General features: G+C 40.1%; 1 protein-coding gene across 1 annotated transcript; it reads left to right on the top strand.

Moving 5' to 3' along the window:
- The first annotated feature begins 7,874 nt into the window (after window positions 1-7,874).
- On the top strand, window positions 7,875-17,858 carry CZH5orf63 (chromosome Z C5orf63 homolog). Its single transcript, XM_059493173.1, has 5 exons — window positions 7,875-8,000; window positions 10,277-10,401; window positions 13,058-13,178; window positions 16,265-16,321; window positions 17,058-17,858. Exons 3-5 carry the CDS (start codon window positions 13,059-13,061, stop codon window positions 17,235-17,237), a joined length of 357 nt encoding a protein of 118 aa, XP_059349156.1. The 5' UTR covers window positions 7,875-8,000; window positions 10,277-10,401; window position 13,058; the 3' UTR covers window positions 17,238-17,858.
- The last annotated feature ends 3,944 nt before the right edge of the window (window positions 17,859-21,802 follow it).

Genomic DNA, 21,802 nt, shown 5'->3' on the forward strand with positions numbered 1-21,802 from the left:
TTTTCTGCTGTGGGATCGTAATTACAGCAGCACCCCAGGCAGAAGTTTGCCCATCATGTGTCCCTCTGCAGTAAAAAAACCCACATTGCTGGAAACTTAGCTCTGAATAGGGTCTGAGATCAGCCCCACTCAGAGATCCACACAACAGCCCACAATTGATTTTTACTGCTGTCAAGTTAAGTTCTTGAGATGTTTAGGCAAGGATAATCTATAACTGAATACTTTTTTTTTTTTTTTTTTTTTTTTTTTGTAATAAAAGGTTTTACACAGAAAATCAGAGCTCATCTGTGGGAAAAAAAAATCCTGTTAACATCACATTGTGCTATATCTCATTCTGGGCAGAAAAACAACCCAGGTAAAGGCCTGGCAGCAAATGAAGGTCTTTTTTCATGACTTTAGGTTCTTGTTTAAGAAAAGAACAGTAAATCCACAAGGAGATCATTCCCATGCTTTGGAAAAGTTCTCTTCAGGGAACAGGCTCTGTATGAATTTTGAAGCTGCACCCATTTGCCTTTGTTCATCTTCCATCTCACTGATAAAAGAAAAAAATTTAAAGTGCAAATCACTTGCCACATCCCTAGGCCTGGAAAATCCTCTGCAGCTGAACCACTGTGAGCATTTTTTAAATATCAGAGTCAAATGCACCTCTCAGGTTTGACTTTGAAATAATTTTATAATTGATTTTAAATCAAAGCAAAACACAAAACACTTAGCAAAAAATGTCCATGGCATTAAAGGGAATGGGTTATAACAGATTACGCTCTTAGTCAGTCAATTATTTACTAGGTAGCAAATGGGGAAACAGCAGAAAGAAACAAAATATCCCTCCCCCCCCCCAAAAAAGGAAAAAAAAAAGAAAATTCATGTGAATAGAATTTTTCTGCCATGTGCTGACTTTAATCAGATAGCTAAGTTTAAAACAATTATAATTTCAAATGTAAAGACACAGCTTTTTTATTCAGGTGGACTTCAAAATACAGGGTTTTAACACTCTAACACTTCTTGTTAGCTTTCTAGCAAAGGGGCAGAATGTGACTCGTATTTCACTGTAGAGTAATCAGGAATAACAGCAAAAAACAACTTTTGCATGGTAGTAACCATACTTCACATTAATTTTGAAAGAAGTGTTAAGAGTGTAAGGTGTTAGAATAAGATCCATTTCCTTTAAAAACTCGTATTATGTGAGGGAAAATAAAAACCCCTACATTTTATATTAGTTAGTTAATGAAGTTAGTACTTCATTACTTAATCTTCATTGCATTGTTAGCCTGAAAAAGAAAAGGTTCTTCATTTGAAGACCATAGCAGAGCCTCACACTCAGTTTTTCCCCTCATTTTCTTTCAAACTAAATGTTTGAACTGCTTGTAAATGTTTTTTTTCAAGTGATGAAGCTTGCAGGATGTTACAAGGGGAAGCTCTTGAGAGACAAAGCACAGAAAGATATTTCTAGCAGGAAGGTATGAATATATAGGAGTGAAATGAAATTTCTGCTGTTGGCTTTGTAATGCCAAACAAATGCTGTTTGTTCACGTGTCACTTAGGAGCAGTCAAAGGGAAAGTGAGCATGTGATGGGAGAATTTTGGTCAGCAAAGGGGCTGCTGCAACCCTCACATAATTTACATGGCCCAAAATTATACACATTATTTCACTGTCCTGTTATTCTTCAACTGTATAATCTCAGAGATGAGGGGAGTAGGGCATTGCTGATACCATCCACCAGAGCAGCCTTAACTTATTTAAAAATAAGTGTTTATCCTAGATTCCATAAAAACCTCCATCTTCTCCCTCAAATACTCTCCACTGAGGTGGAATTTATGTAAAGTAAATTTCACCATTACAAAAGCTGCTAAACACAACTTGGTCTTAGCACTCAGAGCAAACATACCACAAATTATTCTCTGTGCTGCATGCAGAAGAATGACCCAACCCAAGGCTTTTTAAAGGGAAGAGAAAGAACAGCATTGATTTCCAATAGCCTGGAACCCAGTGCTGTCTTGGTGCTCAGTAAATTAATTTTTGGATGCCGTGTGTCACCATGGCAATGGTCCAATGGAAAACATGAGATACAAGAATAAATTCAAAATGCTGCTCACACTGCTGTTACACAGTGTCAATTAACGTGTCACCGTGTTCAGTGCTCAGATGATCCTTGGGCTAGCAGACAGTGAAAAGTTCATGGACAGGCAGTCCCCTCCCTTCTGCAGGTCATTTAGGCAAATGAAAATGTTCCTCCACTGGCATTCCTGATTTAAGGAACACATTATGGGGATTTTTAAAGCATATTCCTCAAGGTGCTTTTCCTCAGGCTAGGATCTCTAAAAGCTGTTCTTTTACAGCAAAAAAAAAAAAAAAAAAAAAAAAAAATCTCTTATATTAGAATCAAATTCTCTAATACATTTTTTTCTGGTGTTCCTCTGGATGCTGTGGTTATTTTTTCAATTTGTCACCTTTTCCGTACTCAAGTTATTTGATCATTAAGAATTTCACTTTTCACAAAATGATTCCTTCCCTTGGGCAGCCTGTTCCAATGCTTGATAATCCTTTCAGTGAAGAGTTTTTTTAAACTTAATATCCTAAACCTGCCCTGTCCCAGCCTGAGGCCGTTCCAAACTCTGCTGCTGTCCCTGTTCCCTGGAGCACAGCCCGACCCCCCCTTTGTGCTGTTGTGAGGGCCCCAGGACGAGGTGAGGGATGAGAATTGACTCCACGTTCTCAGAAGGCTGATTAATTATATACTGATGTTATATTATGTCAAAAGAAAATTATATACTAAAACTATACTGAAGAAAGAGAAAGGAGACATCAGAAAGCTAGAAAAGAATTAATAATAAAAACCTGTGACAGATTCAAGAGTCTGACACAGTTGACTGTGATTGGCCATTAATTAAAAAAAGTTCACATGCTGGATAAACAATTCTCTAAATCACATTCCAGAGAAGCACAACATATAGAGGCTGAAGCTTCCCAGCTTCTCAGGAGAAAAGATCCCGGTGAGGGGATTTTTCAGAGAATATCACGGTGACACCCCCCGGCGGTGCCCTCCTGGCAGGAGCTGTGCAGAGCCACAAGGGCCCCCTGAGCCTCCTTTGCTCCAGGCTCAGCCCCTTCCCGGCTCCCTCAGCCTCTCCTGGGGCTCCATTCCCTTCCCAGCTCCGTTCCCCGCCCCGGCCACGCCGCAGCCCCTCCATTGCCCGTGTGAGGGCCCGGAGGTGCCGCAGCCCTCGAGGTGCGGCCTCAGCAGGGCCGGCCCAGGGACGGGCCCTGCCCCGCTCCCGCTGCCGCCCCAGGCCGGCACAGCCCCGGGGCCATCGGCCTCTGGGCCCCCGGGCACCCCTGGGCTGTGTCCGGCTGCTGGCACAGCGCCCCCGGGGCCTTTTCCTGTGGGAACCCACAAAACCAGAGGGTTTGGGGAAAGCTGCAAAAGGCAGGCCTCAGAGACAGCGGGACTGTGATTGGAGCTAAGCAGCCGCCATGAGACTACTTGGAGTGAGGTGCTCGAAACTGACCCCAGGATTTGAGGTGTGGAATGGCTTTAAGCTGAAAAAAGGTAGATTTAGCCTAGCTATTAAGAACAAATCTTTCCCTGGCAGGGTGGGCAGGCCCCGGCACAGGGTGCCCAGAGCAGCTGGGGCTGCCCCTGCACCCCTGGCAGTGCCCGAGGCCAGGCTGGACACTGGGACAGTGGGAGGTGTCCCTGACATGGCAGAGGTGGCACTGGATGGGGTTTAAGTTCCCTTCCCTTCCCTTCTGTGATTCTAACTCAAAATAACATAGGGAAATAAAATAGAAATCTGGAGTAGAACCAAATTGAATGCAATCCATCAGAGCATGAGTCCTTTCTAGTTCACATTGTGAAACTATGTCCACACTTTATTTAAGACATATATTTATAAAGAAAAAATAGGAAGACTTGCACATTATGTCCTGGTACCTATGCAGCAAATTTAACCATTGAGTCCTAACTGCCCTTGAAATTTAAAGATGTTCTTTGTGCCATAATGAAAAATAGCATGGAGTTGCACTTCTTTCAGATGTCAGAACACATTTTTAAATACCAAACTTTACAGCAATCCATCTCATTCCTAAGCACAGTGATAGTGAGACATGCTCTAAGTAATAATTCTTTCTGCATCTGTCACTATGAAGATTAAGAAGATTCATCTCATAAATACTGGATTAAAACCAAAGCTAATTTTGTGCTGAGATATCTACAGTGGTGTATCAAAAACCTGCCAAAGCAAAACTGGTTAATTGCAAAGGAGATGTTAGTAGCATAAGAAAACTTTTTTAAAAAGCAATTCTTTTCTCCATCTTTTTTCAACCTTTTTTTTTTCCTTACTTATATACTGTATTATAAACAATCTGATTTGAGGGTAAAACCTGTCTATACCTGACTGCACAACAATAAACACATGTGGCAGTGTAAGAAAATTCTGATTTGGCAGGACCAGTCAGTGGTTTGGTTAATTGAACTTTGTTAGGCAACAGAATGACAATCCTGCTGAAACCAGGAAAGGAACACAGCCAGATCACTTCTTGCCTTCAGCAGCAATTTTATTTAAATAAACTGACCAGTTTTGAGAGCTCCGTCCTCCAAGTTCCTCTTGGAATTTTAGACACATGTCCCAGAGAAGGACAGAGTTGCTTTGGGAGCAAGAGGGATAAAACTGAGACCTGAGATGTCAAGAGCATGCTGGTCTCTTTATCTAAACTTGCTTCCCAACCTGCCTCTGCCCTTTCTCTCCGGATGTCCTCCCACTATTTCTGAGAAAGTAAAATCCAGGTGAGAGCCAGCTCAGCATTTCCCTTGTGTGGGGCTCATCAGGTCTGTCCTGCAGCACAGCCAAACACCAAAGCCTGACACTGGATTTTCTGATGCTGGGAAACAAAACAAAACAAAAAAAAAACAAAACAAAAAAAAAAAAAAAAACCAAACAAAAAAAACCCCACAAACAAACAAAAAAAACCCAAAAAAACCCCCAAAAACCCCAAAAAAAACAAAACAAAAAACCCCAAAACAAAACAAAAAAAACAACAGCAACAAAAAAACAAAACAAAAAAACCACACCCCAAACCAAACAAAAACAAAAAACAAAAATGAAAACAAACAAAAAACACACAAAAAAAACCCAAAAAACCAAACCAAACCAACCAAAAAAAAAAAAAAACAAAAAAAAACAAAACAAAACAAAACAAAACAAAAAACCCAGAAAAAAAAGAAAGAGCAGCCAGCAGCCAGTGTGAGCTTGCCAGCATTACATCTCTGTTCAGCAGCAGGGATTAAGAGAGTGTCTGAAAAGGAGTCACTGAGATCCCAAGCTGACTCTCCCCTCTCCCTTGTGTTAATTTAAATGCTGGTTAATTACACGTGTCACACCAGCAGGGTACGATCACACCCCTGGAGGGCCTTTCCCCTGAGTGCTGTTGTGCTTCTCAGAGCACAGATGAAGAGGAGAAGCTGACTTGAGCCTCTACCCTAAAGATTTGTCTCCTACTCTAGGCCTAGGGACTGCGAGCTACTGTAAGAGTCTAAATGAGGGGTGCAGGACTCCAGGGGCTCTCCGAAATGCAGTTTATTCCATCCAAGGTGTCACAGCAGCCCAGGGCTGTGGGTGACAGAGCTGGGCCCACAGCTGTCAGCTCCAGCTGCAGGCAGGCCTGGACACCCTTTGGTTTTGGTTACATTGCATTATATACTTTTCTTTTGGTTACACTGCATTATTTTGTAACCAAACAATTATTTTGTAACCAAACTTTTCTTTTGGTTACAATGCATTATATACTTTTCATTGCTGAGCATCTTAATACAGTAGAACCAATCTATACCTTAACTATTACCTATAGCCTATCATAACTACTATAATTACCATATTCATGTTACTGTTCTCCAGTCACTAAAAGTTAGTACATTACAGTTTAAGCTAAAGTTGTGTTTTTAGTTTTCTTGAAGTGGAAAATTCTGGGACCTTTTTTCTACTTGCACCTTTGCTGGCTTGTTTGCCTGTGCTCTCTTTCTGCTTGGTAAAAACATCTTCTTGTTTGAGGTGGGTTTATCCTTTGCTCTAAGCCATAAAACCCCTTCTAACTAACACACCCTTTGCCTCCTTGGTTATGCAGTAAGACTGGCTGAGCAATTCTTTTCTTCTATATCAAAACTTGTTTCCATCTCTATTCCTTCATCAGACTCTACATTTAAAAATCTTTCTGCCAAGCACACATATCTGTGAGACTTTCTTGTCAAACTTTCATCCTTCCCAACAAGCTACTATGGCAAAACCAAAATTCTGACAGAAGTACAGTATGCATTTACAGTATGTAAACATGAACCTGCAGCTTTAGTTTCCCAGCAGTGGACATTTGCAATTTTTTACTTAAAACTTTTCTGGGGAAAGGAAAATGAACAGACCTGACGACTGAAACACCTCAGAGTAGTCAAATGGAGCATCAAGGGCATCCTCCTAGCACCTGTCTTGGAGATATTTATATGCACTAATGAGATCCCATCTCAGTCACCTCTAGACTGAACAGACCCATCTCTTTCCCTGAGTGCTTTCGTTGTTGTGACCCTTTGTGCTCCAGTGATGCCCTCCAATAATGTGGATTTTTCCCATTATACAGTATGCCTACCTGAGTGAGTGCCCAAATTTCAGGGGGATGGAAGAGAAGATTTTGAGGCTGCTGCCCACCTTCTGGTACATAACAAACTGGAGTGAGGGGAATGCAGGAGCTGCCAGCCAGGATTGTGCTCTGGGGGCAGAACTGGAACAAGTGCTGGCCATGGGCAGCCTGGTGGCTGTGGAGCCAACCAAGGCTTGTTGTTGCCAACACACTGAGAAAAAGCAAGATGTGAATGGAAAAGGGGCCATGGAGGCAAGGCAGCATTTTCGGGGACAAAAATCCTTGTTCTAGGACACAACAAATAAAAGGCAGCATCAGCACGGAAGTGGGTGTGAAGTGATGGCCAAAGGTTGATTTGTTTCATTACTACTATTACTCTTGCTATTTCTGTTATTACTATTACATTAACATTATTTCTATTGCACTGTTGTTATTGCTATTGCATTACTGTTGTGGAAAATGCATATTTTATGATTGGTTTTTTGCAAATATTAAAATGAATATTACATGTGTTTTGTTAGAAAGTTGTGCTGTGTTAATTTTCTGAAGTAGTGTGTTAAACATAGTTTTAGGTTATAACATAAGGTTGAAATAGAAACTATGCTATGTAAGATACCTTTTTAAAGAGAGAACTCGCACTGAGATAGCAGCCACAGGACATCTAAGTCTTTCACAAAAAGAGAATTTATTGCTCTCTTTTCGAGCTCTTTTCGCCTCGCTCAGCCCTGAAGACGCCGTCAGGATTAGGAGAAAGAAGTTGACGCAGACCAGACAGAATCCTGTGTTTGAATGGAATTTGTGCATCATGTATGAGCTGTATGAATATGCAACAGATTATGGTTTTAAATGGTTAATTCTCTGTTAACGTGTGTCCTTTTCCGGGCTTATGCTACCCAGAAAAAGGTACCCGGACCGTCCGTAACTCTTTGTTTTCATTGTCTCCTATTGTCCTAAATCCTAATTATCCAAATTTTAATTACTCTAAATACACTACTATTTTTATAACCACTTTATCACTATTAAACTTTTAAATTCCAAACCCAAGCGATTTGCCCTTTTTCGCGCTGCTATTATTCCCATCCTTATTACCTACTCGCATTTTACCATCCCTCGGCCGCTCCCTTCGTGCCCCGGGAGCGCTTCCCGGGCCGGCGCCGCTTCCTTCCCGTGGCGCGGGCACGTCACAGCCGGCCCCGCCCGCGGCCCGGCCGAGCTCCGCAGGTGCGTGCGGGACCGCCTGGGCTCCGCGGGGCTTGGCTCCTCGGCGCGCTGCTCCGCCGGGATGCGGCTCCCTCGGCACGCAGCAGCCCCCGGGATGCGGCTCTGCTCCCCCGGGATGCGGTACCCTGGCTCCGTGTCGCCGCGGAGGGTCCGGGTACAGGTTTGCGGATATCGCCGTCACCTGGCGGGCCGGCTGCTTGCTGGGGAGAGGGAGGAGGCCTCTGGATACGCTGTACCCTGCTGGGCGGGGGGTTTCGCTCGCAAGTTTCCAAATGGAAATGTTTAAAACTCTTGTTATGTGGTATGGCTATAATGTATATAATGCCTGCATAAACATACGTACACACACGCACACACGCATATATATGTATGTGCATGTGTATATGTATATGTATGTGTGTATAGATACATATATGTATGTATGTACATGTATATATGTATATATGTGTGTACATATATGTATGTATGTAAATGTATATATGTGTATATATACGTATATATGTATGTGTATATATGTGTGTATATACATACACGTATGTATGTAAATATATATGTATATATATGTATATATATACGTATATATGTATGTATGTATATGTATATATGAATATATATGTGTGTATGTATGCATATATGTATGTATGTAAATGTGTATTTATATATGTGTACATATACATATATGTATCTATGTATATGTGTATATATGTATATATATACACATACATACATGTGTAGATATATACATCTGCATGTATATGTAGGCATTATAAACATTGTAGATATGTAACATAATAAATAGTTTTAAACATTTATATTTGGAAACTTTTGAGTGAAACCACCCAAGCCCTGCCAGCTTGTGTATATATATATATATATATATATATATATATATATATATATATATATATATATATATATATATATATGTCTATATATATATATATATATATATATGTCTATATATATGTATATATATGTGTGTATATATATATATATACATATAAAAATTATAATTGCTATTATAATTTTTATACTTATTTATATCTATAATATATTTTCAGATTTATCTTTCACATGTACACACAGAAAAATATGTATCATATTTTGTGTATGGTTATATGTATAGGCACACAAATGTGTATATTGTATGTAAACATTATTTGTAATATATTTCATATCATCTATTTATATGCATATTTGTAGGTATATGTGTATATGTATGTATGCATATATGTGTATATATAATGTATAATGTATAATGTATACATAATGCATATATGTATAGCATAGGGATTATATGTATATGCAATTTATGTTAATATATGTGTGTATTTGTATATACACATATATTAACATAAATTTGTATACATATATATATGTCCATATACATATATATACTCATGCAAATATTGGTATGAATATATATATGTATAGGTATGTATATATATACATGTATATATGTGTATACTTAAAATGTACAAGCTGTACATGTAAATAAAATATATACATATCAATATATTGATATGTATCAATATAATATACAATGTCATTATATACATAATATACTGTATCATTATATACATAATATATATTTAAATACAGTAGCATTAATATAATTATTCATACAATACACCTAAGCAATATTGTGTATTAATGGCATATTAATATTACCTTAATATGACCTACATAAATATTAATATGTATTATATCAGCAATATCCTATATTTTAATGTTATTGCTGTGTTTGTTGATATGATAACATTATAGGCTCTGTAGCATGTAAGATAATATAATTTCATGAGATACATGGTTACATATAAAATATTGTATGCTATGTTCTATAATATATATGTATATATTATCCTCTATTATGCTATTTTTAATAATTATTTTTAAGCTTAGCTTAAATTATTATTAATTAATAATAAGCTTTTAAGCTTAGCTTAAATTATTATTAATTATTAAATTAATTATTTTTAAGCTTAGCTATTTTTAAAATTAGTAACTTAAATTATGGTAGTAGTGTGTTGTTTTGTGCAAGTTCTGTACAGTATTGAGCACAGGCCATTACAGCAACCTGTTGGGTGTAATTTAAATTATCTGGGATTTGGAGTGTGGCCCTGGACCAGATTCTGGGATGCACTTCCATGGCTCATCCCTCTAATTTGGAGGGATTACTGAGCAAAATGTGTTGACAAATGTGACACTTCCATCTTTTCTGGGATGGAATGCAATGTCTTTGTGGCATTTTCCCCCGGTTACTGTAGGAGAAAATGCATGGAAACATGCACTGATTGATGCATAGCATCACCCCACAGACATAGCTGGTATTGCCGATGATACCTTTGAATTTTGAGCTGCTGCAAGAACCTGATTCTCCCTGAAGGACGTCTAGAGTTATGAGCACGTGCAAACAGTTTTCCTTGTGTTTTGCAGGCCTCCTCTGAGTTTCTGGTGGGGTAAAAGCTGCTTGGGGATCTCCACAGCTGCAGGGTTTGCTGTCCCCACTTACGTGGGCTCCCTGGTCTCTGTCACCTGTTTTCCTATTCAGCATTTCCTTGGTAGGTAATCAAATGCAGACTGCCAGAAAATTTAGTTTCCTTGATGGCCCCAAGCTGATTTTGAATGAGGGACAAGAGGAGACAGGTGTTTTGAATGCCATCAACATGCATTCTGATAGTTGCACCTACTTTCTCCCCCCATTCTCTTTCAGCTGTTACTTGAAAGGTAAATACTTCAAGGGAAAAAATATCCATGCTTGTCTTTCCTTGATTGATGCTGAGATTAAGTTTATACAGATACTTATCTAAATAATGGGTGGTTTTAGTGTCACAACTTAATTTTCCTGCAGATGAGGATTTATTGGGTGTTGTAAATTCAGTTAATGGGAATTGAGTCCAACTTGGCTTTGCAAAATAGAGCATGGGCCAAGCCCAGACTCAAAAGAATAATTTGTTAAATCTGTAGCATTGTGGTTTAGGGGAAGGTAAATTCTCAAGTTTGCAAGCATCCTTCTTTGCATTTATGTGTTCATTTTTTTCCCTCAAGCAAATCTTTATAATTGGGGGTAGTCTAGAGAGAGATCCAGAATAATGATATGGGAAGTTTTGTGCATTTTAGTGTCTTTGGTATAATTTTTCTTAGGTGAATAAGTAGAAAGACAGGACTCTGTTTTCTCTAGGTTATTTGTAAAAACATCCAGCCAGAGTCATATTAGCCATGGAAACAGCAGATTCTTCTGGTCAGTGAAAATTTGCTGCTGGATTCTGATGGTGGAATTTCTTGTAATTACATAAAATTGAAGAAAAAGTTAAGGCACTGCTGGCTGATTTTTTTTTTTTTTTTTTTGGTGGAATCTCATAGCTTAGGTACTGAAACTGTTTTGTTCATTCCTCTTCAGCTGATGTTTTGGTTGTTGTTGTCCTCAGGACAGCAGAGCATGGAGGGATCAAAAAGCAGCTATATAGGACTAAACTGGAGCTGTTTTAAGCACATATATGTGGAAAGGAGAATGTGATCTATGGAAATCTTTGCTTTTTTCATTCTACTATCCAAAAAAACCAATTTGAGACCATCTTCCTCATTTGGAAGGCTTGCTAGGCTGGCAACAAAAGTGTTGTTAAAAAACTTGTCAGCAAGCAGACCCTTTTTTTTGCCCCCGTTTTTTATCTTGCATGTGAGCAGGCCAACATGCTGTAAATACCTCATGCCAAAACTGCATCTGTTCTGTTCTTGCATGTGCTGTGAGTTTAAAAATTTTCCGCGTCTGACTGAGGCTCTTCCTGCCATCCAGATCTGCATGTTTCCAAAAGGTGCCAAGCTTGCTTGTACATTTAACATGCAGAATCCCAGGCAGTTGTATTTCCACCTTGCTAAGTGAAACAAATGCAGTAGCTGCCAAGGACTGTGACCTTTGGCAGTGTGTGCTGTGCCAGTCGCTGCTCAGTGACAGGAATTTTACTGCTCTGCCCCTTGCAGCTGACTCTTACTAATAGCTGCTGTCTTTTGGCTGTGCAGGAAGATTGGTGGAGCAGTGCCCTGTCACCCATTTGATTTTTTTCCTTGTGGTTGTGGCTTAGAAATACAGTATTTAAAGTTCAGAGTCCACTGCAGTGTTCTTCCTTAGCGGTTATTCTGGATAAACTCTCCTCTTAGAAAAAGGCTTTGTGGCATCAGTTCTGAGAGATCCAGTTAAGAAGAAGAGCACTGGGTTCTTTTTAACTAAACATCCTAAATTGGGCCTAGCAGTTGCAATGAGATCCTCCTCACTCTTTAGCTGCTGGAAATTGTGACATCAGGTTGTGTGTTTAGCTTTAGATAATAGAGCTACAGGTAAGTCAGGCCTGAAACTGAGCAGAAGCAGTTTGGCTTTGGGTAAAAGGGATTCAGTTTGGTTTTCCCAGTGTAAATTCTGATATCAGGTGTCATGTCTGCAGATAATGATGATGCAGACTCCCTTTGGCTTCCTTCTTTGTCCCTCATTCTTGTAGAGGTCACGTTAAGACAAAAGTTTGGAGGAAGCAGTGTTGCTGTTAATGACATTATGAGCAGAAGACTTTAAGACTCCAGGGTGGCACCCTTCAATAACACTTATTCAGACTTTCTCAAAGGAATCACAAACCCATCAATTAATTTGCTGTTGCTGGAAGGACTTGAGGCAGTACAAATACTTTTAATATTACCAAGTTAAATCAACTTGAGCTTTTTACTCACTGCAGAACACATTGTATTAATATTCTGATTAGGCACAGATTAGGTTTTTTTTGATGGAATAATTTGGGTAAGTAGACTATGTCAAACGCTGCAGCAAGATTACAGAGGTTCAAAGCACAGCACTTTGCATTTTTAAATATGTAATTCCAGCTGGCATCTGTGGAGCTGGAACAGCATAGTGCATTTATGTCAGCATTTGTGTTAGGGAATTTAAAAGAGGCATTTCGACAAGATAACGTAGGTGTTTTGTTGTTCTTTTCTTCTTTTTTTTTAATGGAACTGCTGCTTTTCAAGCTGCACAATGTTTCTGGCCTGCCACACAGTAAACCCACCTCCCTGATGAATGTGTTGATAGTGTGGGCATAAAAACCCTGGGATGAATGTTTTGGCTGTGTGTGATTTAGAGCCACCACAGAAGCGTCGCGTTTGTCCTGGCATTAAATTTCATGAGCTATAACTTGGAACAACTCAGAGTTGTTTTTTTTTTTTTTCTGCCTGAAACAGGATGATGGTGCTCTGTTTCCTGAGCAGAGCCCTGCCACGAGCCAGGCATTCACCCAGCCCACTGGGGAGGCAACTCTGCTCAGCCAGCATGAATAAACCAATCTTGACTTTATTCACCAAGGTAAGAGCTGTTCACACAATGGAGCTGGGCAAGACTCTGTGTTTGTCAGCTCTGAAACACAGGAATTACAGGTTAAATGGCTTGTCCTTCCCTTTTTTTCCCCCCCATTCAAAGTAGTGATGGTTGTTTTACTTAGTGGGTTTCTGCACACCAGGCTTTGCTGCACAGTCCTGCTCTCATTGTAAGACTTAGCAATCAACAAATATTTCAGGACAGTTTTGCCTCTGTGACTCTGTGGTTCATTTACTAGTTGAAGATTTGGCCTGGCTGCCAGAGTTTCACCCTGAAAATGGAGAGCAGAGATGAAATGTTACACACAATCTGCCAACCACAAGCATCAGCAGTCAAAGCAGGCTCTTCAAAGTGCTCATGTTTGATTTCAGCACCACCTGTGAGACTGTAAAATGTATTCAATTAGTGTTGGGAGCACATGAGGGAAAAGTAGATTTTCTTTTACCCTCTTTTTTGCTTTATTGGCAGTGGAAAAATAGGTGTAGAATTGAGGAAGCGAAGGGAGCCAACTCACCCTTATTGATCAGCATCGAACTCCGATTTATTGATCCAGTATGCACACTTTTATATCGTGTTAATTAAGTTCATACATATTGCAAAACCTGAGCTCGTTATTGGCTACAGATTACATACCAACCCCTCCTTTTGTTTTCAATACCTGTGGTTTCTTATTGAGACCAAAACTTGTTTTTCTCATCCTGTTATTGACTGTTCTCAAGGCCTCCATGTTTGTCACTCTGCTTTCCAATCACTATCCAAGGACAAGGTATTTACTTGTTATTAAAAAACAAGCCTGAGAACTTTGCTGTTTACAGGAATGGCCTGAGAACTTGCTGCTTACAGCTGCCTTTTACTTTTTAATCAGCTGTATATTTTCATGGCCTTTTTTTCCTTCAAGCCATGTCTGAGCAAAATTCTCCAACACAGAATTCCTAGGCATATTTAGAAAACAGATGAGATGAGCAGGAAGGGTCATTTGTGGTGTGTCACATTCCATGAATTGTTTTCAATTATTACCTGCATAGTTCTGCACTTTATGGCACAGGGTGGGTTATGCTGAATTTATGTGGTTGTTGCAGCTTTTAAGAGGAGAATAACTACAAATGCAAAGCACTGAGAGTGCTGACATCAGTGTGGTGGTTTTAGATATGATTAAAATAATTTCCTCATCCTGCACAGTGTTTTTTCATTCCATCCATAACCATACAGGAGTGTGGAAACTGTGTGACAAATGAATAGGTTAAAAATAATAGGTCAGCATCCATTTAATAATCAGAACTATACTTTAAAGTTGCAGCTTTCTCTCCTCGTGCCCAGTTCAGCCTCAACTAATTCATAATTCAAATGGGGTAAGGTAGGGAATAATGCTCTTACCTTTGGGTTAAAAATTGGAAAAAAAATTCTCTTTGTGTCATAAAATTCCTAATTAGTAAGGCACTGTATGAAATCAAATTTTCTAGTAGCAGATTTCCAGCACTTCTCTAAAATGGCCTTTTGTTGGAGGTGTTTTTTGACTCTAAATGTTTACTGCTAACTTTAAATGTTCACTGGCAATGGCAAAGAAAAGTGCAGTCTATTAAAAAAATCTAATCTACATTGTTAGTTTATGCTAATTGACCCCTTGTTTGTCTCCTTATTTTTAATAAGGTGAAAAGAGGAGAAAGCAGAAGGGAGTTACGACTTCTGGATCAAACTGATGGAAACTTACCAAATGGGTTTCCCCTTGCAGTCCCCTTTTCTGACCACCCCAGCAACATTTCCTTATACAAATCTACTTCTAGAAAAGATTTCACTCTTTGTTAAAATAATTCACTTCTGATTTTAAGCCAGTACCACCTAGTGCTTAAGCTTGCCATGAGAGTAAAAACGATATTTTTTCCTGAAAGTTAGCCATCTTTACCAAATGCATTTATGTGCCTGGTATGTTGGGAAGCTCTCCACAGGCCTAGAGGAACCAAGTGTGTCCTGGTTTAACTGGGTGGAGTTTTTGGGGTTTTTTTTGTGTGTTACAAAACTGATGTGCAGGGTTCTGGGTCCATCCTTTCAGTCACTAGTATCTGTTAAACCAAAAGCAGCCAAGACTATGAAGAACACAGCACTTCAGTGTCCTGCATAGGTTTTCAGAGCACAAGGGCTTGTCCATGTGGGAAAGGCAGTTTAGGTTGGATCTAAATAAAAGCAGAGTGTTTCACCCGAAGTAATTCACATTACTGGAAATTTCACATTGCAGGAAATAAAAAGTAGCTGTTTCAGATTAACTTCACATTTAAACAAGCTCAAGGAAGACTTTTCAGTGGGAGAATGAGAAGAAGATCTTTTCCAGCCGTGGGAGGTGTTTTGGGGCAGAGGAACAGAGCAGTCATGTTCACCTCCATGTACTTTGCCGTGTGAATTTTATGGGCCAAATTTTGCTGTTGCAAACATTGGAGCAGCATGCCTTCATATGAATTACGTTTTCAGCTACAGCCTGGGTGGTCAGCAGAACTCAGATGGGGCAGTTTTCAGAAATGTGAGGGTTTTTTTTACCTCATCACAGGTTAAGACACTGAAGGTGTTTGCTAGTTCTCTTTTCTGGAGGTTACTTTCCTTCCAGCTCTGCAGTTTGGAGAGGATCCTGCTTAATTTCTTCCAGGCAAAGCCACCCAGTGTTAAATTGCCTTCTTTTCCCATTTGAGTTGAGGCAAGTGTCCTGATCTGAGACAGGCTGGAAGTTCCTTGCGTGGCTTTCTCATTCCTCTTTTAGCAGGAGTGGTACCTGCAGCTGTCTTCATTTGGTGATGACAGTGCTTTCAGATCATCTGCTTTTAGAAAACTGTCAAATTTGCTCCATGAGAAATGCAATAGCAAATGTAAAATAATTAAATTCAGTGGCTGGATAGTTTGTTGGGGCTTTTTTTTCTTCATATTGCACTGATAAGTAAAGTTTTGGAAAGCCCTAAGGCAGGGTCCTTGGTGCAGGGAAGGGAACCTGAATTTACAGTAATGAATGTAATGCCTGTGTGTGTTATTTCACAGTACAAACAACTTTTGTGTTTTCGTGCATGCTTTAAGCTACTCTGAATGTTTTCATTTAGAAACCATGCCCTCTGTGTGATGAAGCAAAAGAAGTTCTTGAGCCATACAAGAGAAGGGTAATGTATGGAAATTCTGTATATATTTTCTATATGGAAAGAACAGTTAATCATGATTCATTATTTGTAAAAAGAAAATTGCTTGGATTTATTTGCATGTGTTATTCTTTCATGGATGACCTCTTCAAGACAATTTCAGCACTGATTTACATAAAACTCATTATCCAAAAGCATTTTGTGATAATGCTACTCAAATAAGTATTGGCAAACTAAACCAATATAAACTATGTTACAGAAGTTCTTGAAAATACTCCTTTTGCAAATACTGTTGCCTTGTCTGAAGGAGGAGTTTGCAACTTCTATGAGCCAGGATGTGTTTTGGGAAGGATGTAACTAAGTGGGGCTTTGAATATTTGAACTATGTGGCTGCAGTTTTTGCCGTTTCTCAGCCAGGTTTTTGATGTCTCTGTTGAAGGATGAAACTTTTAATGGCAGCATTGAGAGCTGTTGCACTCTGCTGCCTGTTTTGTTCCCAGCTGTGTGTTTGTTGTTGATGTTGCTGCCCACAGGAGAGTGGAACAATAATACTCTGGGATAGGGAGGGAGTCCCTTGTGGAGAGGCAGCCAAGGCTACATATATTTTGTACTCAAAAACAAACAGGCTACAGCACAAAGAATGAACCCACAAGCTTCAGGAAAGCAGCCTTGCATTTCTGAGGAAAGCACTGATCAGAAGACAAGCAGGTTTTGTTTTACAGTGTCCAGTAGGAACTGCCATGTCTCTTCTCTGCCACAGTTCATTCTGCAGGAGGTGGATATCACCCTTCCAGAGAACACAGCCTGGTATGATAAATACAAATATGACATACCTGTTTTTCACTTAAATGGGAAGTTCCTCATGAAGCACCGAGTCGACGTTCCGAAGTTTGAGGACCGGCTTAGGAAGCTGGAGCTGCGAAGTGAGGGAAACCAGTGAAGAAAAGGCAGCTGCTCTGAGGCAGATCTGAAAGGTGAAAAGAACTTTGTGAACAAAAACCAAAACATATTCATTATCTGGCCTTAAATTTATTAGGACATATGAGTGTGAAAAGCTTGAGTGGCTCGTGTTCTGTTTTGTATTGATCACCCAGCCCAGCTGCACCAGGAGTCACTTTTCCTATGCTGTTCATTTGCTGCTCTCCTGGGCTGCTTTTTGTTCTCTGACAGAATAAAAGCAGCTCCACAACAGCAGATGAAGTGAACTCTGTTTGTGTGGGGCTGGCATGGCCATGTTTGGGTGGTGGTACAGGGGTGGTTTCTCTGAGAAGCTGCTGGAAGCTTCCCCTGTGTCCCACTGAGCCAACCAGCTCCAGGGTGGATCCTCTGGCCACATCTGAGACCATCAGTGGTGAGGAGGAGGAAGGAGAGAATGTTTAATAAAACGACGATAAACCCTGTTCTCCATCTCCCTGAACCACTGAGGGGAAGGAGGAAGAGAAAATTGAGAGTGGAGTTAAGCTTTGGAAGAAGGGAAGGGTGGGATAAAGGAGTTTTAAAGATTTAGTTTCTTTGTCTTCATCCTACTGTGATTTGATTGGTAATAAACTAATTTCCCTAAGTCTCTTCTCTCTGTGTTCTCATCTCAACCCAGGAGCCTTTTATTGTATTTTCCCTCCTCTGCCCAGCTTGTGAAGGGACTGATGGGGTGACTTTTGTGGTTGTGTGGCATCCAGCCAGGATCAGTGTTTAAAAGATGATTAGCACGTGTAGATGGAGATTAGATGTGTAGGAGAATTCCTTGAAGAAGGAGCCCATCCTAAATGATAATTCAAATTAGAAAATAGGGCATTTACTGTTAAGTTAAAAGGGCACTTGATTAAAGACCACACACTCTCACTGGAATTGTATCTGTAAAATGATCATCACAATTTGATACAGTTATTGCTAACACCTCGCACTGAATTGTTTATTTTTCACATTTCAGTTCTGTCTGCCACACAGCTGCAAATCCATTTATCATGTGGCAAGAAAGCCATTTTTTCCAAGGATTGCTGCAGTTACATTAGTTACATAGGCAATGCAGGCCTGTGAAGGAGACAGAATGCCCAAGTTAAACATATTTTCAGGAAGTAGAGAATGACAGATTCAGGAAAAGACAACCATTTTAGGTTAAATAATCTGTAACAGACTACAGAAAGTTGCTGGTATTTTTGATGTACTCAATAGATTCTTTAACACAGAAACTAATCCCTACCTGCTGCATTTTTGTGCTTCTTATGGTGATACTCAGTCTTTTCTTCTCACTAGGAATTTAAGCAGGTTCACTTGACAGATGTGTCTTCACAGAGGGAAGAATCCAGATGCAATGCCTGGCTGGAACAGCAAACTGAAATACAGCAGGATTCAAGAAGGGCTCTAAGTTTTGGAGTATGGTTTAATGAAAAGTCAGCTGATGGGAAAATGGGCTTCATGGCCTCATCCTGCAGTGTCTTTAGCATTTGACAATTATTTGCAATCTAGTTTTGATGTAATCCTCAAGATTAAAAATTTCTGGGGAGTAGTGAGTAAGAAATTAAAACTTTTCTCCAGCTTAGCAGCTTCAGTCCATTCAGGCTGGGGTCTGAAACTATCCAAGGTTTCCCAGGAGGGAGAACTGTGCCATTTTTATAGCAGAGAACTTGAGGTAAGTTCAGCCAGATCATGGATCTACAGAGTTTTTCATCACCATTAGCAGAACAGGGCTCTAGAGACAAAAACTTCTATACTTTCTGCAGTTCGTGATGCTACAGTCAAAATTCTGACTGTTTCATGAGTTACTGTTAAATAAAAGATCTGAATTATCTCTGTATCAGCAAGTGCCACTTGCCTCTCTTCTGTGATTTGAGATGCTTTCTGAGGGCCCAGGTTTTTTCCTTACTGAGGTTTTTGTGATAAGAGAACTGCATGGAGCACTTGTCAACCATACCTCAAGTGCTCTCCTGAAATGCAACAGCATTATCTCAAAGATAGGGACAACAGAATTCATGTGGACTCACCCCACTTCCCAAAATACATAACTGACAGGGACTGGCAGGGCTCTCAGAGAGCTCTTTGCCTTTGTTTTATTTTAGTAAGGTCTGTTTTGGGAAGGAAAAAATAAAAAAAAAGAGGAAGCTGAAACCAAACTTCTTAATCATTTTAGAGTTGGTGAATCCCTTGTTCCTTTTTGTGTCAGACTGTGGAGAGTTTCATCTGTAGCCACTGCCAGATACTTTTCCCCCCATTTATTTTGTGAAGTGAATGATAACAGGATTTCCATAATAGCTTTTGTCCATTGCATAGCTTTTATGAGTGAGATTGAGCTTTTCCATTAGGGCTGTGCTGCCAAAGACCTTCCAGTGTCTTTACTGTTCTGCACTTTTAGGAGAGTGGAAACCCTCTTTTCATCAGCTTGGACACAGGGATAGGAGGTGGGAATGTGTCAACATGGAGTGTGGGTGGCACAGGCTCACCTTCATTTTCCAAAACCAGGAAAGGATGCATCCTATATAAATTTGAGATATTTTTTTCTCCTTCTTGAATGTAAGAAATGGAGCTGTCTCCCAGCGCATGCATCTCTCTAATCAAATGTGTTGAAGTATAACACAGATATTAAAAGAAGAAGGTATTTGCCCCTGCTGAATATATATTTATGGAGCAATGTGCAACTTTGTGAAAACTGGCAATTTACTCTTTTGGCAGTGAGTATTGGCAGGAGTGCAAACCCTTGTAATGCAGTGTCTCTGTAGTAAAGGAGAATGAGTACAAGATGGATTTATTTCCTATTTCTGGCCAATTAAAAAGCACACAGACAGTGTCCCGTTTCTTCCAGTAACTATAAAAAGCCAAACACCCACTGGGCTTACTTTCTTCTGTGTTCTGCTTCTCTGACTGTCTCTTTGTGTCTTTAAATTGTACACAAGACATGGAAGAAAATGTCTCATTTTCTTTTAGGCACAGCACTCCAGGCACAGCATCTCCCTGTCCAAAGTGCCCTGCGCTACATAATCTCATATTTAGCTGTAATCACATGCCCATCTGGATTAACTACATGTGGAAGTAAACAAAGACCAGTGTGCAAGTGTTTACAAGATCTTTTTTTCTTTTTTCTTTTTTCTTTTTTTTTTTTAATTTCAATGGCAATATCACTTTCCAGGCAGTTTTTCTTTATATAGTCTACCAGAAACATCTCTCTTCTTTTCCATCATACCCTGGAAGGCTCCATCCCATTCCTGTGAAACTGCTTTGCCTTGTAGACCCAAACCTGAGTTTTTTGAAAGTCATGACCACAACTGTGAGAACAGAAGAGTTTCCTCCAGTTAGGGAACTCCATCTGAATAATAGCTTGAGCTGCTTAGGCAAAAAAATCATGGTAAGAACAACAACATTTATTCTCTGTCCTCTGTCCTCACCTCTTGTAGCATTTGAGATCAAATTCTGGTTCTTGGTCTGGATCTTCCATAGATAAATGACATATGAACAGGCCATCCAAAGGGTAGAAGGAGTTCCTGCAGGAGAAAAACACTCTTTGCTTGTCCATGGAATGAGCTGCAGGGACTGAGGGCACTCCAGACCTTCCTCATTTTCCCTCAGTGCTGCCTTCTGGGGCACATATGGTTGATTACAAGGATAAAAATTAAATCCCTGCCAGTCATGCACAGATCTCACTGAAATGAGACGCTCCCTGCATCCACTCCCTTCTCCTGGAGGGAAGGCAGAAGATGTGGAATGTGTGATATGGATTGCTGGAATGCACCTAGACACAAGGCCAGGGTGTGCAAAATTCAGGGTCTTGCTACAGCCCAGGTAGTTTTAGCCTGCCACATAAAGAAATGAGACACCACATAATCCTGAGTCAGTCCAATCCTCTCCCTTCTTTTCTCCCCTTCCTGAGTCCTTCCCAGGAATATTTAACCCTGGAACCATACAACGTGATACAGATGGGGTTTTTTCTTGAGGGTTTTGGTGCTGCATTTTTTTGGTTGGTTGGTTTTGGTTTTTTTGGGGGTTTTTTGTGTGTTTGTTTGTGGTTTTTGGGGGGGTTGTTTGTTTGGGTTTTTTTGTTTTTTTGTGGTTTTTTTTTTCTTGGTTTTTTAATGTTTGGTTTTGTTGTTTTGATTTTTGGTTTTTGTTTAGTTTTGAATTGGGTTGGTGCTTCTTTCTTCAGTATGACATTCCCTGAACATTCCCTGGAGATCTGCCCCCAGAAAAGTGGCATCTTCCTCTCCAGCCAGTGAACCAAACCACCAAACTGCACTCGGGCCTGATTTGTACACCAGCCCCAACTTGAGCTGCTTCTCCAGGAGGTGAGACATCCACTGCTCCAGGATCCCCGAGGTGCCCGGAGCTGAGGCTGCACATCTGTTCACAAGGCTGGCATCCAAGAGACCTCACTGATGTCCCCACTGCCTTAAAACCTAAATTCCTGCTAAATTTACCTTTCCTGCTAAGATGGGCTGAGTAACTTGAGCATGCCAGGCTCCCCTTTTTTATTGTAATACGCACAGGTATCACCTGTGTGCTGTTTCCATCTCCACCTGCAGG

Source organism: Ammospiza nelsoni, chromosome Z (assembly GCF_027579445.1).
Source record: "Ammospiza nelsoni isolate bAmmNel1 chromosome Z, bAmmNel1.pri, whole genome shotgun sequence".
NCBI lineage: Eukaryota > Metazoa > Chordata > Aves > Passeriformes > Passerellidae > Ammospiza > Ammospiza nelsoni.

Coding starts and splice junctions, on each gene's coding strand:
- CZH5orf63 (XM_059493173.1), top strand. CDS start 13,059: ATGATGGTGCTCTGTTTCCTGAGCAGAGCCCTGCCACGAGCCAGGCAT. Junction 13,179..16,264: donor TCTTGACTTTATTCACCAAG/GTAAGAGCTGTT, acceptor GTTTTCATTTAG/AAACCATGCCCTCTGTGTGA. Junction 16,322..17,057: donor TTGAGCCATACAAGAGAAGG/GTAATGTATGGA, acceptor TCTCTGCCACAG/TTCATTCTGCAGGAGGTGGA.